Consider the following 26,693-nt stretch of genomic DNA (forward strand, 5'->3'; position numbering starts at 1 on the left):
CTGTTACTTCTGAAAGTTAGTGTACTCTAACTGACGTCTATTTTTGGTTCGTCAGAGAGTTAGCCTTCGTAACGTACGCTTTTCAACGAAGGAATGCTTATATTGGTGAAACACAGATAGTACACCTCGCATCCCCAGCAGAATGCTTCCCTCGTGTTCTACCTTGGTTACGTCGTAGCCTCGATTGCAGTTCTTCGTATTTAGCATTTTCGTCCACCTTGTTGGGAACATAAAACGTGCACACCGGCTCGGAACAGGCTTGGAAATTATAGTGACGCTTACCGACAACCATCTGTCAAGCGACGCGTATAACATCGTTTAAAGTTACCCCAGAGCTCTTGAGCTCCAAAAAATGTGTCACAATACTGTTGAATTATGTCAGTAATGCCATCTTTGTTAACGAAGACGGATGCAAGCAATCAGCCATGTTAGACGTGTGCAACCACCGTTCCCAAGACTATTTTTATCAGCCCACCAGCTTGTGATAAAGCTCAACCTCTCATTGAAATTGAAACCACAGTTCTTCGGCTATCCACGAAATTGTGGAAAATAATTCTCTGCACTCAACCTAATTTCTTGACAGTGCTTGGAAACCATCGATCACCGGTGATTGATGTCTTATGGCCATCGATCACCAGTGACCGGCATGGTCAGGAAAGAGTTAAAAGGTGAACCCATTCCCTATGTCTGTTGCCCGACATACCATTGCGCTACCAGTTTTCTCCTACTTAAGGCAAAGAATGGACTTTTGGCAGACCGTACGCTAAAGCTCTACACTACTAGCAGGAGCACTTGCCGTCACCTTGAGCATAGATTGAGCTGACGACCACAAGACCAGAAATCCGTAACGTATGTGATATATGAAAAGCCCTTAATAAAATTAGACATTGCGGTCCCTTCGTGCAATGTTGTTGCGAGGCGGAACACAAGAATTCCTATTTTAATTCGCTCGCTTTTCTCGTTAAAACTGCTTTACGCACAGACATGCCGACCAGAACCATGAAAAAAACACTCCTTCCGTTTTACGCTTCTATTTCCAGGCTCCGTTGGCATTACTCGTACAAGTGTTCTCTCCACAGTGTTGTCTCTCCACAGTGTTGTCAGCTGGGGTGTAAGTCAAGGTCAGTTCACACATGCACCACAGTGTTAACTCACTAGACGAAGTGCCGATTCCACGTTATATTAGTGCTCTACCAGTGCTCCGACGCTTGTGACCCTGCGTTTTTTTGCCTACACACGCAATGCGGTACTGAGTCAGCGTTTACAGTAATGCTGATCCAGTGCTGACTGCATTATTTCAGAGCTGAGATGCATGTGGGAACCAGCCTTAAAGGGCAACTCCGCTTCATTTTTGATATTTAGAAAACTATGTAGCCCTCTTTAGTATCATATAGGAAGACCCCATGTCAAATATTACAATTTAATTCCGTCTATATATTTAATAAACTGGCCAGCAAACCTTCAAGTGAGCCAAGTCGTCGAAATCTGCCAGCTCTAGCGTGCGACGCGAGGCGCAATCGTCAGCGCAGTCAATGCGACGGAGTTGGAGCGGCAAACGTTGAGCCACTACGTCAGAGGCATGTGTACGTCATTCTCACGTTTTGTTTGTTTTTACTTCTCAGAGCGAAATTGAACGATGACGTCATGAGTTTCTCCTCCCGGTGTTGGCTGACCGGGCGTTCACGTGGTCACCGCAACGCGGATGTGCTAGTTTGCGCTGCCCTGCGCGCTTATCGGTTTGTTTCTCCGCTCCCTTTCTCTTTCGTCTTCTCCCCTTCCCCCTCTCGCCCAAGCTGTCACACCGTCCACGCCATGCGAAGCGACCTGCGCGCGTCGCGTGTCCTGTTCCTCGCCCCCCTCTCGAACGTCACAAGACCACGTGGTTCGATGGGACGTGCCCATGACTGACCACACGAGACGAATGTTGCCTGACGCAACCGAAGTTTCGATTTCGGCATCAGCTGGTGTTTTAATTAGGATTACACAAATAATATTTCACATTTCGCGAATCCGAAGACGTAGAGTTGTTGAGTAGTGCTTTGTGAAATGGAATCACATGTAAGCCTAAATTTTTCGGAATTGAGCGGAGTTGCCCTTTAAGTTCCGCTCGCACATTTTGCCGCCGCTTTGCAGACGGCATCAACGAGGTGTCAGCCATGTGCCACCTGTCGGTGCGCCTGGTCTCGGAGGCAATGCTCTTCAACAGTGTCACGGTTCGCCTCGGAGGGATCACCAAGGAGCAGTTCCTGTCTCCGCTGTACGACCAGTTTGTCAGCGGCTTGGCAGCCATCATCCCTTGCGCCAAAGAGAACGTCTTCATCTTCAGCATCCAGGTGAGAGTGGCCGTTGTGCGTGCTCACTCCGTGTGGAACTTGTTTTCTTCCATTGGATGCTGAAGGGATTGAAGCACAGTAATGGATTATGCCTATCCTTGATGTTTTTGCAATACCAAAGACCGTTGGTGACAGTATATTGTTTTTATTTCATTTATTCATCCTTACAACCTCTCTTTAGATTACAATAAAATGTTTTCATGTGCCTTAAAAAAATTTTTTCGAGCTACGCTTAGCTTTTTATGTTGGGCTTCTTTTTCTTAACTTCCACGGACAAATTTGGGGCTATTAGGGCTCCAATCTCAACACAGCTCGAGATAAACAATAAACAGATGCATGATGTGTATGGCATTATATTTTGTAACGCAAATAACTTGTTCCAATCTTACAAAATATAAAACTTTATGTTGGTGAGGGAATTACTGTAGTAGCTTTGGTGCCATCACTTCCTAGAGCAGCTTGTAGGTATGCAAATTCTCTGCTGTGGTTGACTCGTTGCAAATTGGCATGTTTCATTTTCTATGCTAAATTTCTAAAGTGAAGTGAATTGGGCAAAAAGCCTTTTGTCACTTCTACAAGGCTAGTTGTATAGACATTTGACAGTAAAAATTATTTGCTTGCTTCATTATGGCCTAACAGCTCACTTACGGGTTTTTTGCATGGCGTTTACTGAGTAAAGCTGCCAAACCCTTTTGTTTTTTCTATTTTGTAGGTTAAACTATGGGTCTTACAACTGGGTTCCTAGGAATTCTGGGGATCCCCAGAGTACCCTCAGGGGTCCATTATTTCTTCCTCCCCAGTCTGGTCTCGGTTTCGAGCAGTTGCGTATTTTGACTTTGTTAAAAATATGTGTGACACTATAGAAAAATATTGATTGGGTAATCTTCTGACAACATAATAGATTGACTGTCAAAAAATAACAAAAATCGTTTGGGGGGTGTCAGTGTCTCTTTAAAATGGTCTTTGTTTAAAATTACAAAAGTATTGTCCACGTAATGCCTATGAAACCTTACTGGGTGCACAATCCATTATAGAGCGGTTTCCTCCACGTGGTGCTTGAGACCGTTCTACATCCACTATGTCTTTCTTTGCATAGAAGCAGTGTTTACTAGAAGGAGTAGTTTCAAGTCGTGATAGACTGCGCCAGCCAAAGTGGAACATAAGTAGCGTTGGCTGGTAATCAATACTGTAAACGACTTAATTTTCGCGGGCTCAAATTTTCGCGAATCGGGCCAAGGCTGAAAATTTGAAATTATTCGCAAGCTCTAATTTTCGAAAATCCAGTGTAGCTTCCGTAGCGTTCACATATTGTCCGGATTGTTAGCGGGACGTATTTTTCGCGAATTGTAGGCGATTCGCAAAAGTTTAGTCGTTTACAGTATTTATATGTAGTACTAGTCTTCATTGGGACAAGCCACCACTCGAGAAGTCGGCTCATCGGCGGACAAAATGGACTTGGCAGAAGCCGCTGGGTGGTTCCCAGGAGGGAAGAAGTGAAGTAAGCTTGGGTTGAATAGCCCCAGACACGTTCCCACCTGTACTTAATGAATTCTTCCTTCGACTGAGCTTCTGCATTTTACCAACAGCAAAGATTACACTCAGAATTGCTTATGGGCTTGTAAATTGTGAAAAATTACACCGGCATCATCATGCTGACAGAGGAGCACAAAACAGGTCCCCTCCATATGTCGTTTGTGCTGGATTTTTCTTTTCTTTTTTATTATCAGTTTTTTTCTAGTTCTTTTTCCTATTTTTCTAGTTTATCTTGCCATTTTATTTGCGTATTTTATTTTTATTTTCTCAATTTATTTTTATTTGTTTTATTTTTTATTTTCATCCAAAACTGTTCACTGTTACCTGCAATATTTGCATTCAAATAAAAACATTAGCCCCTTCAGACCAGCTGTGCTACTACCTCAGTGGCCATAGCCTCCGACTGCCACTGCACCGACCTAGGTTCAAGCTCTGACCGGGGTTCAAACTTTATATATTAACTTGATATATAACCTTAAAGGGGCCCTGCAATCATAATTAAGCATCTACCTTTTTTGCGATTTCCACGTCTCTTGGGGTTCGGGCAAGCCAGCGGGCACGGAGAGAGAAACTAAATATCAGTGTGTCATATTTTAACCGGACGACGCGGAAACCTCCTCCACCGACGAGGGCGACCGGCGGTACCGAAAGTGCGCAAAATGTGACGTCTTTGGTCCTGGGCTTACAACTGGTCAGAGCTGCTAAAAGCTTCTTTTTAGTCGAAATAGAAAATACAAATCGCAAACCGTTTCAGTTATTTATAAAAGTAGTTTTTGTTCACTATTTTAGATCAGAAAAGAAACAAATGCAGTTCATAAGGTACGGAAACAAGAAATGACCCGTTCACATACCTACCACCAAGCGGTGGAAAAGACGGCGTATACTAAAAAGGAGTAGTGGGATCAGGCGCCGACACAGAAAGGTCCCGGATGTTCGCGGCGGCACTGCGGTCGTATGGAAAACAGGATCCGACCGGCTCCGAGCGTTCCTAAGGCCTTCGGCGAGAAGCTTTGTCTTGCGGTTTGGCCGTTTCACGGTATGGCAGCGCGAAGTGGCTCCCATTCTGAACTGATTTTTACCCCTTGTTTGCTGTCGTTTGTGGCCAAAGAAGTGTCATGCCGAATTAGTGTTTAAAATCACGCAGCAAATGCAATGAGAGCCGCTCTGGCCGCCCGCTGCATACAGCCTATCCAGAACATGCTTTAGTTGCGCTCTCTCGCGCCGTGGACACGGAGTGTGGCAGCCGTGAGCGCTCGCTGAGCTTACTAGCCCTCCTCTAGCTCACGGCCAGTCAAGCAACCAAAGACGTCATGAAGAAGATTGTTTTTTTGCCTGTTTTTGTAATATTCATTTGCCTATAGCTTTTAAAATAAAGTGAATTTCGAGAAAAGAAAAGTCTCATTTAGTTACTGCGTTCAGTGCGCTCATGTTCTGTGCAAATTAAAAACCAGTAAAAAAGCTCTTGCAGGGCCCCTTTAATGCGCATAGCTTTTTTAGTGTGTCACTCGTTCACGACGCTTGCTCTGACACTCAATAGTGATGATTTTGTCGTAGAAAACGCCGCGTAAAACATGTTCCACGTTAAGAAGCGGAAGTGGTCACGGGGTTGTCAGCGGGAGGGCCGAAGGCGACTTATTGTCGTCGTATTTTATAGTTTTCGAACTGGCTGCTTTGTTGCGTGTCCAAAAAAGACGCGGGGTGTAGGGGGCCTCTCGGGTGCTCGCATTGAACGGGTTTCCCTTTGGTTTCAGGATGACACGGACGTGGACAGCACGGTGCTCAACGTGAGCTTCTCCGCCTCGAGGGGCCGGGATGAGGACTACCTGGCCCCCCAGTACCTGCAGGAGCGGGTCTACCTCAGCAGGGCTGTCCTGGCCAGGCTTACCAACGTCCACGTAAGTGTGCACGGCGTGCCTTGGACCGGTGCCTTTCGCCTCCCGTCCCACCCACGCGCCAAAAGCGGTCTTCGACTAGCGCGTCACGCCGTCGCATGTCGCAATCCCGGTCTCCGTCGTCACAGCGTCTCAACTTCCGGCCGTCCAAGCTTCCGTGAACCGTCGAGCTGAAAGGCGACCTGCACTTGAACGGGCGTCTGTCATGCCACTGCGTCACTGCGCCGCCGCCAAGATCGCGAAAAGCAACGGCGCGACGCGAGTGCGACGTTGTTGGGCGGAAATTAAGGGACCACTTTTGAGGGGGCGCCGGTTGGAGATACGTTCTATGCACCATACCCCCCTGAGTGTTTCGAATGCTCCCTTGGAGACATATTTTCTAGCGCACGAGCGGGAAAGGGAACTTCGAACGTGTTCCAACCGTATTTAAATGTTTACGCTTCCTGCCGGGCTTATTAGTATACGTAGAGATGGTTCTTCGAAGATGGTGTCCAGAAACTCTGCAGAATCTGTTGAAACCGAGCTTGCGGCCGAGGACCCGAGAGGAGATGATATTATCGTCGTCGTCACTTATTAAACCTTGAGGGCCAATGCAGGCACTAGTCTCTAAGATGGGAGGACAAGCTACTACAAAATCTCGATAATTCGAAATTCGAGGGGATGCTAAAAAAGTGAATTAAACGAAGTCCGAAGGAAAGAAAGTTGAAGAAAAATTACACAATTCTGCTGCTGAAGGAATGGGAAAGGCCGAAAACTGACAACTTTATTTATAAAAAAGAATCAGTCACCACCTCCCATGTCTTATCTTGGAAGATATCAGCCTGTGTTCGAGTGCACGGATGTAAAAAGGGGCATCTTCACCCTCTTCATAACTGAAGAGGCACGCAACATTGAGCGTTTCCATAACCTGCGATGTACTTGGTGGAGCAGTTGTTTCCTCGTCTTTCTCATTGTTCTCGTCTTCCACAGTGATTTCTTCGTTGGCAACCTGCGCGATGAAGCCCTCATCTGTCAGGGCACCACACACTAGCGCACTGCTGGCCGCCTCGACGTAATTAAAAAAAATTGACGTCTTGCGGCACCTCGAGCGGATTTTCAAAAACCACCCGGTGTTGTCTAGCCGCCAGGCTCTTTAAATCGACCGGAAAATTCGGTTTCTTAACTTATCGCGCTACGACTTGGTGCAGCGTTGCCCACAGATGGTGCATTTTTTTTGTAAAATTTGCAAAGAGCAAACTTACCTGAGAAAAAGTAAAGAAAGAAAAAGGCTTAGTTCCTATGGAAAAGCAGCAACGCCACCGGTCTGCAAACAACACGGCGCCGTTTCGCACGGGAGACAAGAGATGGCGCAACAAACACCGCCAACGAACGAGCATACGGTGCCGAGAGCAGGCCTTTTTAGCAGACGATCTTTTCGACTCAAAAGCGGCGCGCGTTCCGCAGGCGGCGACAGTCGCGAGAACAAAAAAGACAGGCGTGGTAACAGCAAGGAACTGCAGTTCCTTGTCTGCAAAAGGGCCGGCTCTCAGCGTCGTCTGCTCAATCGTTGGCGTCGCGACCGCTTGCGCCATCTCATTCCCTTCCGTGCGAAACAACGCCGTGTTGTTTGCAGACCGGTGGCGTCGCTGCGTTTCCATAGGAGCTAAGCCTTTTTCTTTCTTTACTTTTTCCTCAGGCAAGTTCACTCTTTGCAAATTTTACAAAAAAAATGCACCATCTGTGGGCAACGCTGCACAAAGTCGTAGCGCAGTAGGTTAAGAAACCGAATTTTCCGGTCGATTTAAAGAGCTTGGCATCTCCTTGTTTCACCCTGTAGTTGGTACATTTTGTTGGATAGTCTTTTAGGCTTAGGCCTCGGCAGTTTCAACGATGTGTCGTGACGCTCTACCACGGAGGCAGGTTCGTCATTGCAAAGCGTGCGAGTCAACCATCAGTCACAATAACAATGTTTATAACTAACAATGGCGGAACTAAAACAGCGCCATTTACAACAGCGCACCAGGCTGTTGTCAATCCGGAAACTTCCGGCGTTTGGACAGTTGACCACAGGAGAGTCAAAAGACTGGGCAACTCTCGCTGCAAGGCCGACTGTGTTTGAGAATTCTCCACGTGCCCACTCTTCTTCTCGGATTCGACTCCCACCACACACTCCCGTCTTCCTCCCGGTGTCCGGGCGTTCTCTCCCTGGCGCTGGGGCTCACTGGCCAATTAGGTGCAGACCTTCTAGTCCTCCCATTCTTGGGTGTCGGGTACTAATATCTACCCGTAGAAAGGAAATGAAGAAGAGCCGTCCCATCTGGGTGTGGTGTTCTACTTCGCTGGCAACTGCCTGTGGCCGCAACGGCAACCAACACAATTTCTGCAGCAAGTATTCGGAACCATGGTACCCGCAGTTTCCACGACATTAAAGTGCCAAGGAACATACAAGCAAGAAATAGACAAACATAGTGGGCTGTTCTATTTTATTTTTTTGTCTACATTTTTAACATTTTAATGTCATTAATATTTGCTAAACTCCGTGTAGACTCTGGCATGATCGAAACATGTAAATCGATTTTTGGCACCGTCAGTCTGAATCAAAACTTGCCCAGAATACTTGCACTTTGTTTTGATTAGGAAGCATGTTGAGTCTATTGTGGGGACGTTGTGAACGTGCCAAGATTAGAGTTGGACTTTTCCTGACATCCGCGTCGCAGATTTTTACAAAAGTCCGATTGGAGTTCGACTTTTGTGGGCATGCATCAATGTCGAAAACGGGCCGATGCCACAGTGCAGAGGAAAAGCGCAATACTTGTTCGGTATATTTTTCGTTCGTTTCGCAATAATGAACTATCTAAAACATTAAAATACATGTCTTTGCTTTTATATTGTGTAAATGCTGATCATAATATTATAGAATATAAAATGAACTTTGTGAATCGTTCGTTTCCCAAAATTCGAAACTTTTGCGTAGAAGTCGGGCAAAACTCCCCATAAGTTAAAGTCTGTCAAATTTTGATGAACATTCGAAGGTTCGTCGAACCCCAGTTCGCAACGTCTCTAGTCTGTAGTGGCTCGTGCGCTTAGGGTCGGACGAGCGAAGAGTTCTCGCCTCATTCGATAGGGCCGTGCGTGCAGGTGCTGCCATTTGACGACAACCTGTGTGTGCGGGAGCCCTGCATCAACTTCGAGGAGTGCCTGTCCGTGCTCAAGTTCGGCAACGCCTCGACATTTGTGGCCTCGGAGAGTGTGCTCTTCCGCCCCATCTACCCCGTCAACACCTTCGCCTGCCGCTGCCCAGACGGATTCACGGGTGAGCTTCCGGGGCCACCCACGGAGGGCGACATTGTCCGGGAAGATGCGCCAGCCGAACGAATAAAGAAACACGTTAGTGCAACCGCGAGAAATGTTGCCTTTATTACGGTGGTTGGAACAGAACAACTATGACAACCCTGAAAGGAGCTCGTGTTTTAGTGACCCGTTATAATAAATTCTGCAAAAGAGAGCTACTCGCGATGCTTTCCTGCGTAGGACAAGGTGAGGAGGATTTAAGTTAGTCTTCATCGATGAGGCTTTCGATAAATTAGGGTAGTTAAAGAAAAAGAAACACGTGCCACAATTTTGAACTGGTTCTAGGTTATTAGTAAAAAAATTCAATGCTTGGATCCCAAGCTGAAGAGACATATTTGAGTTTTGAACAGACAACAGTTTTGTAGAGTAGAAATTTTAAAGACGAAGGCACCTTGGAGAAGTTAAAACACAAATGCTTGAGCGTGCGACTAGCTTCGTTAATTACATAATTGATGCGTGTTTGCCAGGAGGGTTTAGTGGTTATATGAATGCCTAGATCAGTGGTTCTCAAATGGGGGTCCTTGAAGGCTTTCTCGGGGTCACCGACCCCCTCAATCAGCAGTCCAGGCAAGCTATAAACCTTTTGTTTTTTATATTATTGATACTGGCTGGTCTTACAGCCAGTATCAATAATATAACCAAACCATATGCAGGCTAAACCATATAAGCCGAGAGGTTAGAGTTGATTATTCTCCGTTTCAAAGCTTCAAAGTTTGTTTCCACACATTTAGTTTTCTTTAGTAACCTTTTCATCAGCGTTTGAGAACCCCTGGCCTAGATGCTTATAGGATGCCACCTTGTCTAATGCAGATCCTGTGATGTGGCAGATGCAACCGTTACTACTGACAGGATAGCGCGAAATTCTCAATATTTCACACTTATTATTTTTGAGACTCGTTCGAGACTAGGGCTTTTTCCTGCGCAGTAGACGCAATTACCTTCACAATGAGCTTTCCCCAAATTAGGCGAGGAAGTTTCGTGAAATTGTCGGCTATCAGGGTGGGCTGAACCTAGAAGCTCCCGCAACCTTTTATTAATTTCATTGTTTATTTAACGATACTGCAGACATTGAGGGGGTCGAAGCAAGTGAGTTACATCAATAAAGAAAGCAAGATTCATGCATACATCTGTATTATAATGAAATGCATGTTTTAAACACTGGTACAGACAAAGGGAAAAGAAAACATACATGACATGGCACAGCCAACACAAAACAACAATGAGGCACTTAGTGAATAAATAAAAAAACACATATTAGTGAAACTGGGCAAATTGAAGAAACATCCGAAAGAAATCATCGGGCTGAGCAACAATGAACTATGGACCCAGTCATTGGCGTCGCATCTACAGCTGGCAATTTTTCATCGATATCATTCCGCAGGCATGAAGAGGAAGTATGACTGTGACACGGAGATCAACCTGTGCTACTCGAACCCCTGTGGTGTCAACGGAACCTGTGTGCAGAGGGAGTCCGGCTACAGCTGCATCTGCGCTGAGGGCTTTACAGGTGAGCTTCGAGACGGGCCGGGCAGCCGGAACTGGGGAAAAACCGAACAGTGGAGATGGTTAGCAGGGTATTCATGTGTGCCGTTCGTTTCGTTTCATTTACCTTATATTCCGGACTGTTGTGCAGTATCCAAAGGCAAAGTTCAGTTGACATAAGTTTTCCTTTGGGTTGTCCTAGGGTGACCACCCCTCCCGCGACTCGCGGGACTGTCCTGCATTAAGGGCTCGTGTCCCGCGTCCTGCAAGAAATACCAAAATCTGTAAAATGTCCCGCATTTCACATGGCCGCAGCATTCGACCACGCAAATTATGGCGCTTCCGAAGAACAGGCCACGGGGCTGCGCGGAGGTCGCTGATAAACGTGACAATCTTGGTGGTAGTATGTCATTTTCTGTACAAGCACTGCGGAAAGCGACCGTTGTTCTTGCAGGAGTAGGACGCACATGTGCCGTTGTGCCTCTACCCTTGATGGCAAAATATTGCGAGCGAAAATTGCTCTCCAAAAGTTGAAAATGAACTATTGTGATTATTTGAAAATCATACTGTATCATGCGAAAGGGTTTGTTATGGAAAGCTTTTTTTAGTGAAGACGGCCACACAAGGCAAAAAACCTGCAACTCTCACGGGTCGTGAAAACAACAACGTAAGGTTCTAATTTTGTGCAAGAGCATGTTAGTATAAGAGTATATATTAGTATATATATAGCTACTATATATCGATCAAGATGAAACAATAGGTCGAAAAAGTTTTATTGTTTCTTATTTCCCCTTCATGCATCGGGGTTTGCTGCAGTCGATTTATATGTTTTCAACTTAGGCACTCATAATAAAATATTTACCATTACAATTACACAAAAATATATCACTGTGATTGAAAATTATTTTAGCTTAATTGCCGCCACAAAATTTTCAGGTGTATAATATGCTTTCGGACTGCACAGGATATCGGGGTGTGCGGGGTGGTTAATTTTTAATGCTTATCTTTTGAGTTGTGAAAATACCATCCTCCTCTTACCACTTACCCCCCCCCCCCCCCCCCCCCCCCCCCCACCCCTCACCGGACAGGGTGTCACGCATTTCACCTACAGGAAGGTGGTCACCCTAGGTTGTCCTGTGCATAACCTGTACCCAGTGCCTAGTCTGCATGTAAAATATTCTCATACATGGCGCATCTTGACAAGTGCCTGCTTTATTAGCTTACAAAGAAGCTTGTATTGTATCATCACACTCTGTTATCCACAAAATCTGTCACGTTTCTCCGTAATGAACAGTCTAGAAAAAAACAAATCATTCAATAGTCCGCACCTGTAAATAGTCTGTATTATGTAACATTTTAGCTGTTAACCCATTGCACACTAACTTTCCTTTTCTTTAAATAAAGTTTACCACAAAAATGTCCAAATCGGCAGTTTGCAAAAAAATTCAATCAAACATTCACTTGGCTTCCAGATGTTCTTTTTTTGCTGTCACTATTATTTCCTGGCCATCTGATGTGTCCATTCAGTAGTGCATGTTCTGCATGGTACTGCGGGAAACCCTCAGGAAGGTAAAGAAGCAGCAAACAACATCCGGTGGCTAAGTGAATGATTTCTTTAATTTTTGTGCTAACCGACGATTTGAAATAAAGTTTTGGAGTCATCAGATAGGTTGCGCGACTTGTGATCGAGAGAACGATGGAGCATTCGTCACTTTCAAATAAAAGTACAGTAATCCCTCATAACGAAATCGCTTTTTTTTTAAATTAGATTTTATGGAAGTTGAATGTGGTCTAGACCACAATGCGCACATTTTTAGCCTCATTATTCTAAGTGTATCGGCGGCCGACCACGCTTATTACGAAGGCTGCGGGGTCGAAAGCACGCAGTTTTACACGGAAACGCACGGAGACCCTTGTGTTCCCTCCCCTTCTCCATCGAGGCAAACGGCAAACTGGGAAAACGAAGTAAACGGGTGACGGAGGGCAGAGCGCGCAGAGCTGGTGGAGCGTCGTTTTTTATGCCGACGCACGCTTATGGAAGTTTGCAGGAATGTAAAGTATGCCTCTCCACCGATGGTGTTCTCCACTGTGGCCATCACAGCTATCGACGTGCTCCGTACATAACTCGCAGAATCTCTCTTTGACTGGAGCTTCTTCTCGCAGCTGGAGAGAAGCACACCTCACCAGAATTAAAGCACGTCTCTGTGTCCTTCTCCAACACACGCAACATCTCGCACGATCATTCCACCAAACACACGTCTCTTCACACATATCTCCAACATCAATTCCACCGAAAGCAAGGAACCCATTGCCAACAATTGTACAGCACACGGGCTGAAGCCAAATCTCCTTTCTAGTGCCTTTCCACAATGCAGCAGCTACCACTTTCAATCCCAGCGCACTTTGTGTGATTGTTTCTCAAACAGTTTGTCGATTGTTAAATCAAAATGTGGAGTGAAAGTTACTCAGTTAGATTGGAACTCGTTCAAAAAAAAATTGAAATCGTAGGATTCAACTTAAAAATTGTTTTGTTGTTTCAACTGCTTTTCCAGGGTGACACCTTTAGCTCTAATAATTAAAGTGAAAGAAGTTCTCGCCATGTTTGTCACTCTTGATCCCAAAGAGGAATCTGGGTAGTCCAATGATTTATTGTATTTTATTAGTCGTTGTCAAAGAGCTGCAGGCATGACACACTCTAAGGGTATCTGCTTATGTTCGAAGCTTTTTCTGCCACGTCGACGGAAGTAGAGCCAAACGCGAGGCTTTTGGTAATAGTAGAAGTCTTAAAATGCCACCAAGGGGTATCTGGAGGTTATGTTTGCAGCTCGTGGCACTGGCATGCAAGACATTGCCACTGATTCCCTGCCCAACAAACATTTAAATAGGAAGCGGACTACTCGTATTTGAGACACCGAGGACGTAATTGGAAAGACTGAAATCTGGGCGCCATGTTTCAATGTCCCCCCTTCTTCGCCTGCACCATGCCTGGTTGAAGCGTTGCACCCTCTTTCTTTCTCATTTTTATTCTCAGTAAAAGTTTCTGCTGAGTGACATTCCCTTGCACTTCATCTTATACACCCACAGGCGGCCCCAACGTCATGCTGCTGCGATGGTGCCGCTATTGACAGGGCACATGTGCAGATGCTTCATTTCACGCGAATCTGGTTCCTGCACATGCGCAGTGCCCACACCTCGTGTTGAATCTGAGAGCGTTTGCCCACACCTGATGTGGGCTTGTTTGCAAACAGCACATTGCTCTATACAGAAATATTTGCCTAAGACTTGCAAAGCTTAAACAGCAGCTCTAGGAATCGGACAGCATTTTTAGCCAAATCTTGGAAGCATCTCGATGGCCTCGGTCAGATATTAAATTCTTTGTTGGCCCTAGTTCTGGCACATGGGTGTGTTGGAACACATCGGGGTTTAAATATGGAGATTTTTTTTCCATCCTTCTTATAGAAACATACCCCTTGTGGTGAAATAAAACTTGTTAATTTGATCAGTAATTTGTTCATTGATCAATCAATCAATGATTGAATCTTTTTCATGTGATGGAATACAACTGATTGTTTTATTGTTTTATTGACCTATCTATAAGTGGTTGATCAATTGATTGATTGTCGTGGCAAAATAAAAGTGAACTCTTGATTGATTAGTAAATTATTGATCACATGATTGCTTGACTGTCATGTGGTAAAATAAAGCTTGGTTGATTGATTACTTGACCGATCAATCGGTGGTTGATCGATCGAAACAGTTAATTGGATGATCAATAAATCACTGGATAATTGCTCGATTGATTGTTGTACAGGCCCCCGGTGCGATGCCCGCGTGCCCAACTGCAAAGGCCCCGGACTGTGCCCCGAGTGCGGGGAGGATCCCCTGTGGAGCGACCCCCAGTGCCGGCTAAGGGCACGCAGCTTCTCCAGGGGCTCCTATCTCACCTTCCCAGCCCTGAGGCAGAGGCACCGGTTCACACTTTCCCTCAGGTGGGCACGTCCCCTGCACATCCACAGACGTCCCGTGCATGTCCAGAGTTGTCCCGTGCACGTCCACAGATGTCTTATGCACGTCCACTGATTTCTCGTGCACGTCCACAGACGTCCCGTGCATATCCACAGATGTCCCATGCATGTCCACAGTCTATCTGTAGTGCTTTGGGACCTCCTGAGGGCAATCATGTGCCCTGCCAGCTGCTTGTCCTTAGAACCACCTTGTACTGCAGCTTTAGCTGCTGGAATAACAGACACAGCAAATTAGATGTGAGTTAAGGGAGGACACTACCCAAAGGGGTCACCTTTCGATCCTTTGGCTTAATATAAATGAAATTTACATAATATACTGGCAGTTGCGAGGCAGAATGCATTGCAAAGTTTAATCTGCATACGTAAATTGTAAAATAAATTATAGTCGTTTTATCAGGAACAGACTAACATTGTTTAGGAAAACTATGGTTAGAAAAGTAACATAATACCCAACATTTTTCTTCACTAGATACGCAGAAGAATACTCGAAGAGTGCAGCTGTGAAAACAAAATTTCCAAAAAGGAATTCCTTTTATGCTAACATAGCGCTGAAAATTAAATAAATTTCTTGCCTTTTATGTTGATGACAAAATTTTAACATCTTTTATAAGAAGTCCACAAAGTAAGAAAACAATGCCACAGCTGCATTGCCCATTAACTTCCACTTAAGAACACTGAGTGAGCCTTTCCTTTTTCTTGTTACCAAATGGACAGCCTTCCTGAAGTGAAATTTATGCCGAAAATGAAAGACGTTTACAGCTCCCTGTAATGGCGAATTAGAGTGCAGCTCTTGAGGAGGAGGAGGGAAGGGTACAGGGGGAGGGTGTGCCCCTTCTCCTCCCCTCCCCTCCTCCTCTCCTGCTCCCCTTCCATTTAGCGGGAACTATTCGCTACATTTCCCGCTCAATTCAGTGGAAAAAATTCCCCGCTAAATTTAGCGGTGAAAGTTTTCCGCTAAATCGAGCGGGAAAATTTTTCTGCTAAATTTAGCGGGGAAATATTTCCGCTATATTTAGAGGGAAAATTTTTCACTAAATTTAGTGGGGGATTTTTTTGTTAAATTTACAGGGAAATTTGTCTGCTAAATTTAGCAGGGAATTTTTTTTTTTTTCGTTAGATTTAGTGGGAAAATTTTTTCGCTAATTTTATTGGAGAATTTTTTCCTCTAAACTTAGTGGGTAAATTGTTCAGCTAAATCTAGCGGGGCATTTTTTCCACTAGATTTAGTGGAGAAATTTTTCAGCGGCAAGTTTTTCCACTATATTTAGCGGAGAAATTTTTCTACTAAATCTAGCGGGAAATTTGTTTGCTAAATTTAGCGGAGAAATTTTTCGCTAAATTTAGCGGGCAGTTTGTTCACTAAATTTAACGGGGAATTTTTTTTTGCTAAATTTAGCAGGAAAATTTTTTCTCTAAATCTAGCGGAATTCTCGCCTCCTCCTCCTCCCTCGTGTCGCTCGTGACATCACATGTGACATCGTTATGGGAAATGTCCCATAATGCAGTGCACGGTTACGCCAACGCCAATGGCAACGGTGACGCCGCTCAAGCTTGAAACGGGCGCCTAAGAGCTGCGCTCTAAAAGTGGAACAGAGAAAATCGTGTTCTAAGTGCTGGAACATCTACATTTTCTTTAACCTCAATAGACCAAAATAATTTATAAAAAAAAAAAAAAAATAACCATAGGGTGTAAACAAAGGAAACTTTCTGGGAATACTCTCTATCTCTTGATGTTGGTGGATCTTAAATAAAGCGCTTTTCAACATCTTTTTTTGCAAAAATTCTTTTTTCTGGGTAGTGTACCAATACCGTCAGGGTGGTCCGCCGCAGTATGGTGACTCACGTTGTAGATGAGAAATTTAACCAGTGCAGTACGATTCCTGACCCAGGGTCTCATACGGGCAGCATGCAGCAGTGATGCGCGATTGCCCGCACATACCATGTTTGTCCAAATTGAAACTGGCGGGGGGGGGGAGTTCCGCTGTGTGATCAATGCTCCACATGCTCCGAGTTGGCGCTACATTTTGTTTACCCCTAATCTGACAGTGGGATGTAAGCTACATGCTCGTTGCCCCAGTCATACGCTATCTTGCCCCACATGGTCACGCTTTCGCTGAAACTCGCACGCGGAGAGTGGAGTCGGGCAATGAAAGGGAGGCGGTTGATCGGTTCAGCAAGCATGTAGCTTTCACTGTCAGCTTTAGGGTCAATTTAGTTTAGGTATACTTACTAAACATGCAACGCTAAAGGCAGAAGTGTTTGAAGTAAGGTGGCAATATGGGCGAGTTTGTTCTCAGTCACAAAAGAAACGGGGTAAACAGCATGCAAGAGCTGAAAACGAAGTATAAGGAACTAAGAGACAAGCGCCGACTTTCGTTTAGAAGTCGGCGCTCGTCCCATTCTGTTCCTTATTGTCTGTTTCCGCTCTTTGCGTGCACACCCTTTTTAGTGACAGAAGTGGTAGTCTCCATTCTTGTCCCGAAGATGGCTGTGGCGACAGGACCACTAACTGCACTTAGAGACAATTTTATTAGTATGATCACTTCATCCCCGATGTCACCATGTCGGTCCGATGTCGCGAGTGCGACCGCTAAATGTGTCCGATAACACCGACATCCCTCTCTGCTCCCCGCATTTCGTGTGAATGCTGGAGTTGGGGAGAGAGTCCCGCCGGTTCCGCCAATCACCTACGTCACGCGCATCCCTCACCAAAAAGCTTCCCTCTTGTGAATACCTGTTTGTGACACTAGAATGATTCTCGTATGCAACACAGTTGCCCGGTGATTTTTCGTACAATTTTTGTACGACGTGTTAGGTGTGTAACCAGGGTTTTCGAGTTTGCCGCTGTCCGTTGCGTGACAAAACAGTATAGGCGTGACAGTTCCACCTGCCCTGCATTAGGCTCCAAAACCCACGAGACAGGTGGGGAGTTCTAAGCAAAATGGTGCCTTCCCCATCCAGCTTTGCGACGCTGCGTCCGGACGGCCTGCTGCTGTACAACGGGCGCTACAACGACATGCACGACTTCGTGGCCCTGGAGCTGGTGGAGGGCTCCCTGGTGTTCTCCTTCTCTACGGGGGTGCAGACCAGCCGGGTGTCTGTGTCCGCCCGGGGGGGCCTCCACGACGGCCATTGGCACCGGCTGGACGTGCAGTACCACAACAGGGTGAGCACTCCCAGGGTTGGACGCATCGCTTAAATTACGTATGTGAAGGAAAAGAAAACATTTTTTACACTGTCTGAATGGGAAAAGAATGTCATAAAATAAATTTACCGCAAAAACATTTTTTTAGGCTACATTCAGTAATTCTTCGTTATATCGAAGTCAACAGGACGGCGAAAAAATTTGATATAAACGGTAATTCATTAAGAGTTAAAGAGCCGAACAAAAGAGTGCCAGCAGTCTCGAAAGTGGACGAGAACACTGCAGAACACTTTGATTGTATATTTAATCGATCAAACCTCGGTTATGAACATCTCGCGGCAGCTTTACTGAGTAAAAACATTATCAAGTGGAGTTTGCCAATAATTTCTTCCGGGTGTTAGTTCTCCTTGAACAGCTGCAGGCATCGCAAGAACACTGTTACTGCCGCTGCACTTCACTTTGCTTCGAAGCAGCCGTAGGATGTTTCGCGTCTCCGCCGTCGTCGGCAATTTCCGAGGTGCCTCTCCGACGTCGCTTCGTGCTTACCCTGGCTGCACGCAAGGTCTACGATTGCAGCATCCATGGCAGGAGCAGCAACGGCGACGTCCGCATCGATAAGCATGAATGAATCAAAGTTATCCTCGGTGGCTTTGCCAACATATTTTTACGCACTCCTGTAGAGATCGTTGCAACTCTGGGAATCGTACGCCGGCTCAGCAAGCATGCTCGTGAGAGAAAATCCGACGGTCGTGAAGCAGTTGGCGATTTATCATCTTCGGGTCGCGGGTGCACTTTCTCTTGCATGAGAAACATCTCGAACCCATCCAATATATTGCTTGTTTTGCAAAATGGTGGACAGTGTTGAACATCCGATGCCACAATGTCGAATTCTTTGGCGATTTCGGACTTGGGCCAGCCACTTTCCTCAACCTCACATATCTAAGCGACTTTCGGTAAACACTCCCAATCTCCCATACGACGCATGTGTGCGTGTAGTACGCCGCAGGCGCACTTGTCAGTGGGGTGGGGCGGCTCCTGAAGGGATGATCTCCTCCAGGCTCCATCGCTTTTTGACCCGATTTCGGCAGGAGTCGGGCAGCTTCGGCCGCAGGTACCGTGAGTAGCGTCGGAACGTGGACGCTGCTCCCTGCCTGCGTCGGCGCATCGGCATTGGAAGCAGCGCTCTGCTCGCTCTGCCCTCCGTCACCTTTTCACTCCGGTTTCTTTTTGTCATTTTTCCAGTTTGCCGTTTGCCTCGGTGGAGAAGGAGGGGGGGAACGCAAGGGTCTCTGTGCGCCCCCGTGTGGGCTTGCGTGCTTTCGGCACCGCGGCCTTCGTAATAAGGGTGGTCACTCGTCGATACGCTTCAATTAATGCATTTAAAAATGTGTGCATTTCGGTTGAGACCACGTTGAACTTTAATAAAAGAGATAATTCGAAAAACCTATTTCATAATAACAAGAAATTACTCTATTTATGGCGCAAAACGAATTTGTACTTAGTGCCCACGGGAGCCTGCGAAAAAGTGGCAGTAGCAGTCACGTGACTGACCACTATAATCACGTGGCACTTGTGCTCTTTAGGAAGCTTCCTATGGCTTCTAAATTACTTATTAATCTTTGTGTTTTAGAGCAGAGCTGTTAAGGGCTAGTTTCCCTAGTATTGTGTCCGTGGACAAATAAATGGTGACACAAAACTCCAGACAGCTACCGCCATCTATAAGCGACGGCGGCAACCAGACAACCGGCTTGCCAGTTGTCTGGTTGCCACCGTCGCTTATCGATGGCGGCAACCTTTCCAGCCATTCCACTCTGGTTTGCGCCAGAGTGGAAAGGCTGAATTTCTCTAGGGTTCATCCCAGAAGTCACCCTCAAGGTCGTCCTAGAAGTCGTCCTTGAGGTCGTCCTAGACGTCGTCCCTGAGGTTGTCCTTGGCATCGTCATAGACGTTGTCCTCTAGGCATCGTCCTAGACGTCGTAAAGATAAAAACAGTTTTGCTAGTCCTCCATCTTCATGTGAAGTGGAAGGGCTCTAGATTTTTTTGGTTATTAGTTTAATTCAGCTTAAGATATGTTTTCTCGCTTTTTCCGACAAAATATGTGTGTTTGTGAAATCCTACTTCAGTCCGCTTCATGTTGAAGCAGAGAAATGAATTCCGAAATTTGATTTCTGCACCCGTTTAAATATTGAGGAAAAACAACGGTACTGTTCCTTAAGAAATGTGAAAGCGCTTTGGTTATATTAAATTTATAAATTATTTCGGATTCTTTTTTTTTTCCCATGTCTGGTGGTTCTAAAGCCACCTTGAAGTATAATAAAACTAAAATCAGAAACTCCACTATGATCTGCCCCGGCATCTGCCTTTGTACTAGTCTATTGCTGAGCGTCATTTTGCTTGATCTGTTGCATTTGTTTTTGGCAGTTTGACCGACCCATCTGAGGAAGTTACATGTTATCACATTTTTTTTTAACTTGTTCATATATGGTTTTTTGTCTTTTTCCTTAGATATTCCTACAATGTGTACAGTATGTCTTCTCCTATTTAGTCCCATGATGGAGTGATAGTATTTTGAAATGAGTAAACATTTGAATTGCTGTAATGCTACTATGTTGGACATGGGAAGTAGACAGTTATATAAAAAAAAATTTAAAGGAATTGATTTTAAATCTGATAGAAGAGCTTCTGGACTTCAACACAAATTGTTCCTGGAATTTTCGCAGCACTTCCTCAGCATTTTAATGAAGAAAGATTTACATTAGAAACTATCATATTTAAACGTCAATTTACGCAGTAATTTTAGAATTTTTTAAATTTTATTTGAGTAGGAATATATAGATAGATAAAAATACCCCAGCTCCAGGCATCTCCACAGTGATTTGTAGCAGGATACATTAGGAAGCCAATTTAAGTGGCCTCTTCGAAGGATTAATATGCCATTAGGTCCATCTGGTCCCAATCCACTCCTTGCCTAATTATCTCGAAGCACTCCACTGTCCAGTACATAAATACAGTCGACTCTGAATAATTCAAACTCTCTTAATTCAAACTTTCAGATAATTCAAACTCACTTGCAGATCCCATCCTACGCGCCTCTATGGGAGGAAACTCCCTGTAATTCAAACTTTGCTTTATTCAAACAAGTTTTCGGTCTCCCTCGAGTTTGCATTTACGATATTCGACTGTTTCTCCAATGAAAACAATACAAAAGGGGAATATTTGGTGAAGCTAAAGTGGCGCGTGTTCCAGACGGTGCTCCTCTCGGTGGACGGCTGCGACCCCGTGCTGGCCGACCGGCTCAGGAACCGCCCGGGAGGCTACCAGTGCGCCAACAGCACCACCCACCACCTGGAGCACAGGTGGGATGCCCTGCCCACATCCCGCTCCTGTCTGCCTCTCGGAAACTCCCTGCACTCTGCTCCGAAATTGTTCCAAGTGTGCAATATCTCTTACTAGAATGAACAGTAGGGCTAATAGTTGGTACACGTTCATGATGAAAAACAGCGCGAAACACAAGGACACAGAGGAGAGAATTACACACAGCACAGGGCATTGTTTTTTATCGTGAACACCATCATGCAATTGTCACGAACTTTCTGGAACGTGGACGAAGGGGGCCGAAGCACCCGCCGAGAAGAGACGACACGCAGCCTGGTTGAGGGTGGACGATGACTGACCGGAGCGCGTGCGCTCAACGGCGTTTATTGATGTGGTGATCAATGTTGCCCGCCGAGCCAGGCGGCTGCAGACGGGCGGACTGGAGGGGGGCGCCACTAACTTGTCACACTCCTCCCCCCCAGTTTGTTTGTTAATAAACAAAACTAAACACAATGCGCACGGCCGACACCATCTTGGCGTCTGGCCACGCAAAGTCCCGGCCTGTCGACGATGAAGGTCACCCCGGCGAGTAGCGGTCAGGTGGCCTCCTCTGCCGTGCACTCCGCCTGGGCACTGGTGTCGACGGGCCAGGTGTGGCAACGCCGGGCGCTGCCTGAACTGGTCGCGCTCCACCGGGTGGAGCTACAGGGACCGGATTTGGTTGTGGCACCGCTGCAACTGGTGCCACAGGAGTGGCGACGCTTGTCGCCTCCGGGGTGGGTGGCGCTCCGCTGGCCACGACTGGTGCTGTTGGGCCCCCTGCAGGCTGGTCCTCTGAAGCGACGACCGAGGGTGGAAGCCAGGTCCCGAGGCGAGGCCTGACATGGTCGGCGTGCCGGTGCCAGGTGGTCCCGTCGGGCATGCGGACGAGCAGCGATGAGGCGCTCGCTGGTGAAACCACATGTCCGGCAGACCAGGGTGGGCCAGGACGGAAGTTCCTGGCGTACACCGACGCTCCCGGCTCCGGCAAAGGCCCAGGACGGCACCCTCGGTCAGCAGCCAGCTTCTGCTTCAGCTGCTTCAGGAGCGCCGTGGACCGGAGGTCTGGATGCAAGACGTCCAGGGGGGTCTTGACCATCCGGCCCAGCAGAAGCTCGCAGGGGGCACGGCCAGTGACCTCATGCGGTGTGGTCCGGTACTGAAACAGTACCCGGGCCACCTGGGTCCGGAAATCCCCGGGCTGGCTCCTCTTGAGCTTGTCCTTGATGGTCTGGACCACTCGCTCGGCCGCACCATTGGAAGCGGGGTGGTACGGCGGAACCAGCATCCGGTGGATTCCATTCCTCTGCAGCCAGTCCAGGTACTCGGCGCTAGCGAAAGCGGGACCATTGTCGGACACAATGATGTCCGGCAATCCCTGCGCCGCGAAGACTTGCCGCAGCGCCGCAATGGTCGCGCTTGCCGAGGGACTGGTGACTGGCAGTGCCTCCACCCACTTGGAGAAGGCGTCCACTACCACCAGGAAGTAGTGGCCCTTGAAGGGTCCCGCATAGTCCACATGCAAGCGGGACCACGGCCTCTGTGGGAACGGCCAGGGGGTGATCTCCACGTGGCGCGAGGCTCGCTGGTGCTCCTGGCAGACCTGGCAGCTTTGCACCTGGTGCACGATGTCCTGGTCCAGGCCAGGCCACCAAACGTGCGACCGTGCCACCATCTTGGTCTTTTCGATGCCAGGATGCCCCGCGTGCAGCAGCTGCAGCACCTTGGCCCGCAGACTTTGTGGAATCACCACCCTGGAACCCCACAGGAGGCAGCCTTGCTCCAAGCTCAGCTCGGCGGTCTTGTGGCTGTACCCCTGGTGACGCAGCTCCTCCCCTCGGGAAACCGCCTTGACCACCTGAGACAGGACCGGGTCCCGGCTGGTCGCCTGCGCCACCGCAGTCCTGGTGAGCACCCCCGGGTAGGCCCGCTCCAGCAGGAAAACGTCAGCTGGCTCAGGAACGGCAGCAGGCACCTCCGGCAGGGGCAGGCGGCTCAGGGCGTCGGCAGGTCCCAGGTCCTTCCCAGGGCGGTGGACCAGCTTGTACCTGTAGGCTGCCAGCGTCAAGGCCCAGCGTACCACACGAGCGATGCTTGCACTGGGACCGCCTTGTCAGGTCCCAGCAGCCCCAGCAGCGGCTTGTGGTCCGTGACTGCCTCGAACTGCCGGCCCCACAGGTACTGATGGAAGCGCTGGACCCCGAAGAGGAGGGCCAAGCCTTCCTTGTCGAGCTGGCTGTAGCGTTGCTCCGCCGCATGTAGTCGACGAGAAGCAAACGCCACAGGGCGTTCCTGACCATCCTGACCCCGGTGCGACAGGACGACTCCTACCCCATACGGCGACGCATCCACGGTGAGGACCACAGGCTTGGCCGGATCGAAGTGCACCAGCACTGGAGCCTTAACGACGAGCTCCTTGCTGCGCTGGAAGGCCAAGTCCTGCTCCTTCTTCCAGGCCCACTGCTGCCCGTCACGAAGCAGGCGATGCAGCGGCTCCAGATGCGTCGACAGGTTGGGCAGGAACCTCCTGTAGAAGTTGATGAGGCCGAGGTAGCTCTGAAGCTCCTTCTTGCTCTTGGGCTTCGGCGCCTTGAGCACGGCCTCAATCTTGCGGGGTGCCGGGGCCAGGCCAGCCTGGGAGATGATGTGTCCCAGATACTCCACGCTGGGGGTCAGGAACACGCACTTGTCCAGCCTCAGCTTGAGACCGGCGTCCTGTAGTAGTGTCAGGACTTTGCGCAGGTTCTGCAGGTGGTCCCCGTCGTCGGTACCGGTAACCAGGATGTCGTCCAAGTACACCGCCACGTGCCTCATGCCCCTGAAGAGGTTGTCCATCTCTCTCTGGAAGATGGCTGGGGCTGAGGCCACGCCGAACGGAAGGCGTGTGTACTGGAAGAGTCCCATGGTAGTCGAAATGGTGACGTACTTCCGGGCGGCATCCTGGAGCACCAGCTGCTGGTAGGCATCTCGAAGGTCGAGCTTGGTGAACTTCTGTCCCCCGGACAGAGCTGACCAGAGATCTTCTACCCGAGGCAGCGGGTACTTTTCGACGGTAGCGACGGGGTTGATGGTGACCTTGAAGTCCCCGCAGATCCTGACGCGGCCGTCTCGCTTGAGGACTGGGACAATTGGTGCAGCCCACTCGGAAGACTTGACGGGCACCAGGATTCCCTCTCGCTGCAGCCGTTGCAGCTCCTGGGTGACCCCGTCCTTCAGGGCGAACGGCAGCGGACGCGGCTTGAAGAAGCGAGGCCGGGCTCCTTCGGGTACGTGGATGCCGACCGTCGTGCCGGCGAAGGTGCCCACCCCTGGCTGGAACAGGGACTGGAAGTCGGTCAGGAGGCTCGGGACGTCTTGCACCACGTGCAGCGCAGCTTCTTGGTACTCCGGCAGCCGAACACCCAGCGAGTGAATCCAGTTTCGGCCCAGCAGCGTCGGCGACGACCCCTTGGTTAAGTAAAGGGGAAGGATTGCCTCCCTGTCGCCAAGGCGAACGCTGACTTGGGCCCGACCCTGGACCTGGGAAAGCTGCCCGGAGTAGCTGCGCAGCATGATGTCAGACGCCTCGATGGACACGCCGGGAAAGGTCCGCTTGAACAGTTTCCCGGGCATGACCGACACGCTGGCCCCTGTGTCCAGCTCCATGGTGATGGGGTGACCGCAGATTTCGACGGACACCAAGTATGGTGGCACAGACGATGGAAGTCTGTTGGTGTGCCACACGTCGAAAATCTGCGGGTCCTCGGCCACGACGTGGACCCTGGCTGAAGACGAACCCGGGCCTGGTGCCGCTCGTCCCCGACTCGTTTTCTTGCGACGGCCACCCTGGCCGCGGGCTTGGCTGGAACCCGGGCTTGAACCAGGCTGCTGCTGCTGCTGGCCGCCGCTCGTCCTCCCCCCTCGGCAGACACGTGCGAGGTGCCCAGTTCTCCCGCACGTGAAGCATTGTGCTTGGACGAACTGGCACTGTGAGGGGGAGTGGGCAGCACCGCAGCGGCTGCAGGCACCGCTCCTTGCCGCCATCTTGTTCACCGCCGCTTCCGTCGACGGTGAGCCGGCCGCACGCGCTATCTCGCTGGCGTCTTTCGCTGCTGCTTCCATCGCCAGCGCTGCCTTCACCGCGTCGTCCAGCGAGGGGTCGGGGAGCTCCAGGAGTCTCGTCTGCATGGCGGAGTTGTTGATGCCGCAGACGAACCGGTCCCGGAGTAGCGAGTCCAACTGGTCGCCGAAGGCGCAGGTGCTCGCTAACCCTCGTAGCGCAGCGTCGAACTGCCCGAGGGTCTCCCCGTCCTGGCGGCTCCGGTTGTTGAAGCGGAACCGCTCCATAAGCGTGGACGGCGCCGGGCTGAAGTGCGAGCGCAGCGTGGCGAGCAGCTCACCCAGCGATTTGACGTGCGGCGTGGCCGGCTTGAGGAGGTCGAGCAGGAGGCTGAAGACGCGGGTCCCGCAGCTGGCCAGGAAGATGTCCCGTTGTTTCTCCTCCGGCGTGTCGTTCGCCCGGAAGAACACGTGGACTTGTTCTTCGTAGACTGGCCAGGCGGACCCATCTCCGTCGAACGGCTCGAGCCTCCCGTACAGCGGCATGGCGACAGGAGCGGGGGTGCGGTGTTCCGACTCTCTCGGCGGCGTGGGCCGAACCGTGCACGTTGGTAGCCTCCAGTGCCACGGTTCCTCGTCGCCAGTGTCACGAACTTTCTGGAACGTGGACGAAGGGGGCCGAAGCACCCGCCGAGAAGAGACGACACGCAGCCTGGTTGAGGGTGGACGATGACTGACCGGAGCGCGTGCGCTCAACGGCGTTTATTGATGTGGTGATCAATGTTGCCCGCCGAGCCAGGCGGCTGCAGACGGGCGGACTGGAGGGGGGCGCCACTAACTTGTCACAGCAATATCTCGTTACATACACCCTAGAGCAGTGGTTGGCAACCTTTTTGTTGCAGTGGCTCGAATCGCCACAAAGCTGAGATGGAGCGGGCCGTACGGAAAAATAAAATTTAGGTGTGGGGGAATTAGCCCATAGAAATAAAAGATAAAAAAAACTGTCACTGCTAAGATATTTTCTTGATTCAAGCTAACATAACGTAAGATTACCCTAGCCCCCTCTCAGTAGGATTTTGGGTGTCCAATATTGCTTGCCAAGATTGAGCCATATGACATTTTGGAGGCGCCCGTTCGTTATTTGCAAAACCCACGTATGACTTCACTGTCTTTATCTTCAAAAATTATGCTTGCAGACACGTGCTGGTGCGAACACTTTGATCAAGGCCACTGCAAGGTTTCGTACATCTTAAAACTTAAGTTCCGCCGAAAACTTAAAGACGCCATTCACTGCAAATACATTCTTCAGCTTATTGTTTGTTTGGCGATCAGCTGATCAGCAAACTCTATCTGGCGAATCGCTCGAGTTAGTCCTTCAGCTTGGGCAAGTTGGTGGTCCATGCTTACACTTCACAGTGCAGATGAACAGACACACTTCCAAAGTTCACTCACACAAAGAAAGAACACTCACACAGCACTGACTCTCACTGGTTTGTATTACACTTCTTCATCTTCTTTTACTCTTACATATAACTTGAATTGCAGCTCAAATCACTAGGT

The 26,693-nt window shown here is 48.7% G+C and overlaps 1 protein-coding gene across 1 annotated transcript in view; it reads left to right on the forward strand.

Moving 5' to 3' along the window:
* Positions 1-26,693, forward strand: part of LOC8040892 (protocadherin-like wing polarity protein stan) — a 103,433-nt gene that overhangs the window by 9,339 nt on the left and 67,401 nt on the right. Inside the window, exons 3-9 of the mRNA XM_040215540.3 lie at positions 2,134-2,333; positions 5,618-5,761; positions 8,876-9,050; positions 10,470-10,595; positions 14,382-14,559; positions 17,557-17,761; positions 20,988-21,097. Of these exons, the coding sequence (XP_040071474.1) occupies positions 2,134-2,333; positions 5,618-5,761; positions 8,876-9,050; positions 10,470-10,595; positions 14,382-14,559; positions 17,557-17,761; positions 20,988-21,097 (1,138 nt within the window). The remainder of the gene's footprint in view (positions 1-2,133; positions 2,334-5,617; positions 5,762-8,875; positions 9,051-10,469; positions 10,596-14,381; positions 14,560-17,556; positions 17,762-20,987; positions 21,098-26,693) is intronic.

This window comes from Ixodes scapularis, unplaced genomic scaffold, assembly GCF_016920785.2.
Source record: "Ixodes scapularis isolate PalLabHiFi unplaced genomic scaffold, ASM1692078v2 PGA_scaffold8__174_contigs__length_109621045, whole genome shotgun sequence".
In the NCBI taxonomy this organism is placed as follows: domain Eukaryota; kingdom Metazoa; phylum Arthropoda; class Arachnida; order Ixodida; family Ixodidae; genus Ixodes; species Ixodes scapularis.